At 42.0% G+C, this 6219-nt stretch overlaps 1 protein-coding gene across 4 annotated transcripts in view; it reads right to left on the reverse strand.

The window, feature by feature from the left end:
- LOC109897714 (pleckstrin homology domain-containing family A member 7) overlaps positions 1-5316 on the reverse strand; it is a 201775-nt gene extending 196459 nt beyond the window's left edge. For 2 of the 4 annotated variants that reach the window (XM_020492245.2, XM_031833042.1), the window contains exons 1-3: positions 5172-5311; positions 4990-5066; positions 4754-4811 (exon numbers count right to left, since the gene is read on the reverse strand). In XM_020492245.2, coding sequence (XP_020347834.2) covers positions 4754-4811; positions 4990-5066; positions 5172-5254 — 218 coding nt within the window. In that variant the 5' untranslated portion in view covers positions 5255-5311. Of the gene's footprint in view, positions 1-4753; positions 4812-4989; positions 5067-5171 lie in introns of all 4 variants that reach the window. The other 2 variants (XR_004211154.1, XM_031833041.1) reach the window with 2 other exon arrangements.
- Positions 5317-6219: the final 903 nt, after the last annotated feature.

A 6219-nucleotide genomic window follows, 5' to 3' on the forward strand; every position in this document is an offset into this window, starting at 1 on the left:
GGCAGGGTAGGATGGATATAGGTCTATAACAGTTTGGGTCTAGAGTGTCATCCCCTTTGAAGAGAGGGATGACCGCGGCAGCTTTCCAATCTTTAGGGATCTCGGACGATACGAAAGAGAGGTTGAAAAGACTGGTAATAGGGATTGCAACAATGGCGGCGGATAATTTTAGAAAGAGGGTCCACATTGTCTAGCCCAGCTGATTTGTACAGGTCCAGGTTTTGCAGCTCTTTCAGAACATCTGTGATATGGATTTGGGTGAAGCTGGGGAGGCTCAGGCAAGTAGCTGCGGGGGGTGAGGAGCTGTTGGCCGGGGTTGGGGTAGCCAGCGCACGCTAGTGGCGCAGGGGACTCCTGGAGGAGCTACCCAAGCATGTAACTCCCTCACTGACGTCCAAAGGGAGGAGGGGGTGTGTGTGTAATGTCATATACACAAGTGTAAGGGTGTGTGTATGTGTGCCCTCCCCTGGAGCGTAAAGGGGATTATTCGCCACAAGGCCAGGCAAATACGAGTCTGGAGGAAAAACAGCGAAGACCTGAATGTGGTCCAATGCAAACAGCCAAAGACATAGATAAGACCCAATCTGGCCTTCCCATCCCCGCAATGAGCTCATCCTCAACTATGTGCTCAGTCCATGTTCTGTTGATCTATGAGTAAGTAAAAGAATGGGGTTTGGGATGGATGCGTTTTGGTGGTACAGAGGTGGGTACATGCTGTTTTCTTTTGGTGGGTTTGGGAGATGCGTTTTGATGGTCTAAAAGTGGGTACACTTGCAGTAGCCAGCTCCACTTAAAAGGGCAACTCAAGCCATTTATACTGAACAAAAATATTTCAACGAGTTCACTAAGTCACAGTTAATAGAAGGAAATCAGTCAATTGAAATGAATTCATGAGGCCCTAATCTATGGATTTAACATGACTGGGCAGGGGCTCAATCAGAATACATTTTTCCCCACAAAAGGGCTTTACAGACAGAAACACTCTTCCGTTTCATCAGCCGTCTGGCTGGCTGGTCTCAGACAATCCCGCAGGTGAAGAAGCCGGATGGTGAGGTCTTGGGCTGGCGTGGTTACACATGGTCTGCAGTTGTGAGGCCGGTTGGACGTACTGACAAATTCTCTAAAGCTACGTTGGAGGCGGCTTATAATAGAGAAATAAACAAAATTATCTGGCAACAGCTCTGGTGGACATTCCTGTAGTCAGCATGCCAATTGTACGCTCCCTCGAGACATCTGTGGCATTGTGTTGTGTGACAACTGCACATTTTTAGAGCGGCCTTTCATTGTCCCCAGCACAAGGTGTACCTGTGTAATGATCAGCTTCTTGATATGCCACACATGTCAGGGTGAGGGATTATCTTGGCAAAGGAGAAATGCTCACTAATAGGGATGTAACCAAATTTGTGCACAAAATTTGAGAGAAATAAGCGTTTTGTGCCTGTGAAACTTTTCTGGGATGTTTTATTTCAGCTCATGAAACATGGGGCCAACACTTATATTGATAAAAATATAAGTAGTTGACTTACAAACAGGGAGTTGACAGACAAACAGAGCTGGCTTGACAAACTGGTGAGGCCATACCGGGTACCTGGTGAAGGTACAGTAGATATACTCTGGGCCGTGTTCATTTGGGCATGCAACAGAAACCGTTTTAAAATGAAAATGAGCAAGTCCAAGTAACTATTTCAGTCCCTTTTCTTCCGGTTGGTGCCTAATGAATACAACCCTAGATTATATCGGCAAATGTCTATGCCAATCCCACATTTAGAGCTGGTGTGGGCACCCTGAGGGAGATTATGGTGGCATTTAATCAAGCTACCAACATGCTATCAGATTGAGAAAGTTTGTGGTTTATTGGTCTGTAAATTATTAATCTTACACAGGCCACAACTAGCCTGGTCTCAGATTATTTATCTTCTCCAAATGGCATGACAATGATCGTAGGAGTTGGTAAGACCGCAAAAATAGATCTGGGATCAGGCAAGACCACACTACTCCTGAGAGAGAAACACTGAGGGAATTTCACCAGAACTCTTCCAAGTTGTCTGTGGTATTCATGTCTCTTAAGAGAATTCCAGAAATAGACAATAGTAGTTGAAGTTGGAGGGGGAAGCGGTCTTGTTACGGGATTATACAAGAAATGTGTGGGTTAAAACTTGTTATGGCTGCAATCCCGATAAGTGTCATCAACAACCGCTGAATAGCATAGCGCTACATACAATAAATATTACTATAAATATTTATATTCATGAAATCACAAGTGCAATATAGGAAAACACAGCTTAGCCTTTTGTTAATACACCTGTCGTGTCAGATTTTGAAATTATGCTTTACAGCGAAAGCAATCCAAGCGTTTGTGTAAGTTTATCGATCGCAAGATAAAACATTAAGTACACTTAACATCAGGTAGCTCAGTCACGAAAATCAGAAAAGCAATCAAATTAATCGGATGTTTTCACTCACGAGACTCCCAGTTACACAACAAATGTTCCTTTTGTTCTATAAAGATTATTTTTAGATCCAAAATACCTCTGTTTGTTTGTCGTGTTATGTTCAGAAATCCACAGGAAAGAGTGGTCACGACAACACAGACGAAAATTCCAAATAGTTTCCATAATGTCCACAGAAACATGTCAAATGTTTTTATAATCAATCCTCAGGTTGTTTTCAAAATATATAATTGATAATATATCAACCGCAAATGTCTTTCACAGTAGGAGAGGGGAAAATAATGGCTGTCCAAATTCTGTTGCGCAGGCAAAACTCATGTGACCACTTGACGCGATGTTATCGTTCTGGCTCATTTTTCAAAATAAAAACCTGAAACTATGTCTGAAGACTTTTGACACCTTGAGAAAGCGATAGGAAAAGGAATCTGGTTCATATCCCTTTAAATCCAGCAATGGGAGGCTATGGAACATGGAGTTTTCAAAATAGAAGCCACTTCCTGTTTTGATTTTCCTCAGGGTTTCGCCTGCAATATCAGTTCTGTTATACTCACAGACAATATTTTGACAGTTTTGGAAACTTTGGAGTGTTTTCTATCCAATACTAATAATAATATGCATATATTAGCAACTGAGACTGAGGAGCTGGCCGTTTACAATGGGTACCTTTTCATCCAAGCTACTCAATACTGCCCCTGCAGCCATAAAAATTTAAGGCATACACACACATACAATAAAAACAGACTGCACTGTTCTAAGGGCATAACTTAACTTCAGGTGGACAGTCAGACCACAGGAGGAGAAGATCATCATTTAGACAACTGAGAGAGCATCCAAAGACAATGAAAAACACATTATATTGGAGAGCGCTCTATGCTATTGTAAAAAACATGAAAACATGCTCAGTCAGTCAGTAGCAGTGCTGGCCAGAGCAGACATCTCTAGAGATGTTCTATAAACACAACCTTTGGAAGAAGTCCTCCCTATTAGAATAGGATATTGGATTGTGAGGATGTTATTACTTCAGCTTGTTATTTCTACACAAGGTTCCCACTCGTACAGCCAGACAAAAGGGATACAAAGAGCACAAACTCCCAAGGACGAATACTGACATAACAGGTTTATGGATGTCAAACGAGGGCTATAGATGAGGTCCAGGCCTCCAAGGATGGAATCTCGCTCTCAAAAAGGACAACTATACTGAAGTCACTCACTATCATTAATTTCACCACAGGATCCCCAGAGTATTGATCCTGCAGTATCCCTGAGTTGCATAATAACATTATGTCACCCACAGCAGACACTATGTCACGGTAGGGCTATTTGGCATCCTAGCACAGCATTATATAATGGTAAGGAGCTGCAGGTGCCTGGTGGATAAGAGTGGAGACCAACACTGGAAAAGGAAGTGCAAAGTCACAGTCAAAATAGAATTCAACTGTACACAGACATTAGCAAATAATATGCCTTAGTATGCAATGAATTATTTGGTACATGGGAATTTAACCTGAAATGTTATTTTTATGTGCACTACATCAACATGTAGTGAAAATCTGTCGCCAATTGGATGGAAACCTAGCTACAGACAGCACAAGACAAGCCTGCTGGGGTAAATCAATGTGAAATATCAAAATAGTGTGTAGATCTATAATGGACAGTAGCCTAATACACAAACTTGTGTGATATTGAACAACCAATTTTTTAAATAGTCAAACAATAGCCTCAACTGGGTTCAATGAACAACCTAGTTAAGAAGAGATGGGGATGTTGTAAAACGACTGCAACTGGAGACTTTGATCCTATGAACACACCTCTGTCAGCAGTATCACAGAGGCATGGCCTGCAATCCAATAAAGACAAAACGTAGTAGGCCTGTTATCCAACAAGTAGGCTAGGCTACCAATACAGTCCCTGGTGGGGTCATTAGCTGGTTATGGGGAAAGCCCCATACCGGCGTTTTGTGCACGTTTTGGTTTTTGTCCTAGCACTACACAGCTGATTCAAATAATCAAATCTTGATTTCGTTATTTTAAAATCAGCTGTGTGCTGTGTAGTACTAGGTTAAAACATTTTTTTTTTTTTAAACGTGCACCCCTTGGGATCCACTGGACCGAGTTTGGAAACGTTGCCCTATACCTTTAAATTCACAAACACTACTCGAGTTAAGAAGTCTCCTGTGTTGACGAATTAGTAGACTAGAGGGAGACATAAGTGGGTATCCTAAACAGCAGTGCTGCACTCAGGTAATTCGCCACTCACGACAACCGCCCAACAGAATAAAGTCGACTTCAATTGCTTTCACTTACTTTATGAAGTAGCCGGCCCCTTCGTTCGTGAAACCCTCTTCCCATCCTCGAGGTAAATCTGCAATGGGCGAGTAGAAATAAGGTGCGTTACCTTGGAGAGTAGGCGCCTTCTGTGAAAGTTTTCTGCTTCATTGGGCGATATCAACAACGCACAAAAATCAAACCGTTTTATTCTGCAATGTAAACAGCACCAATAGTCTGCTGGTCAAATGCATTAGAGACGAATACATGCATACCTGACCGTATCATATGTCCGGAATTGACAGGTTCGCCCGTTCGCGGATGGAGCCAAGTAGTGGTGCTCGTTTCATCGCTGCCAGAAAGACAAAAACACCTGTTAGAGGCAAGAAACACTCGACAAGCGAACTCTCATTAAAGATGCAGAAAGAACGACCACATTTGTATTTCGCCGACTCACTGAACGAAAAACACTCTGCCATCTCCGCAGACACCGAAAGACCATTGCTCAGGTAAGGTGTCGCGCCCAAACGGCGCCGCCATGATCACGTTCTGAAGTCCTATTTCGTTCACTCTCCACTACATAGTCTCCAAGGAGATCGAGCCCAATGTTTACCGCTAGGGCGAAGAGACTATTAAAGGGGAGGCCTTTCGGCCAGTCAGTTGACGGATAAATGAGAGTACTTTCCTCCGCCGATATAAAATAGAATGATGCATGAATTAAAGTTAATCAATTGGAAACAAAGTTACAGCGGCTTTGCATAATCTAAGGTTTTGTAGGTATGGTCTACACGTGTAGTGCAAATATGTCCATGATTTAACAGGAATTGCGACTGTAGTATTTAGGGTCTATTTCCATAATATTATTTAGAAATGGCCTAATTTGCTCAAAGTATTTGTAGAGGCGTTTCTTAATTTACGATTGTCCCCATAATAATCTGTGCATTGGAATCTATGCAATTAGACATCAAAGCCAGAACCAGTGCCAAACAAAAATGTTCTAGCCTAATTTTAACCGGTTGTATTTATTACAAGGATTAAAGGACAAAAATTTAACTAAACCAAATGCTCTCCTCTGTCCTTGCTTCCAACTAGCAACTAACTACTGCTGCTTCTTCTATTCATTTTAATGGAGGTTGGCATCTAATAAATGTTGCATTACCACCACCTAGACTGGTGTATACTTTGCCTGAAAATAAAACAAATACCCTACCATCTAACCCTACACACTAAAAACCTGGGGCACAACTTTGGTTTTAGAAGTGGAGGAGACAGAACCCGGTGGGTGTCTGAGGGTCCTCCCTCAGAATTTCTTTGGGCACATAAAGCTAATTTCCTACATTTCTACACAATTTACTATGACCCCTTTGTGGTCACTTTTATAGAAAAAATGTTATATGTTTCTAAACATTTCACCATGAATGTGGATGCTACCATGATTATGGATAATCATGAATTAATTGTGAATAATGAGGTGACCAAGAACCCGATGGTCACTCTGACAGAGC

Source organism: Oncorhynchus kisutch, linkage group LG10 (genome assembly GCF_002021735.2).
Source record: "Oncorhynchus kisutch isolate 150728-3 linkage group LG10, Okis_V2, whole genome shotgun sequence".
NCBI lineage: Eukaryota > Metazoa > Chordata > Actinopteri > Salmoniformes > Salmonidae > Oncorhynchus > Oncorhynchus kisutch.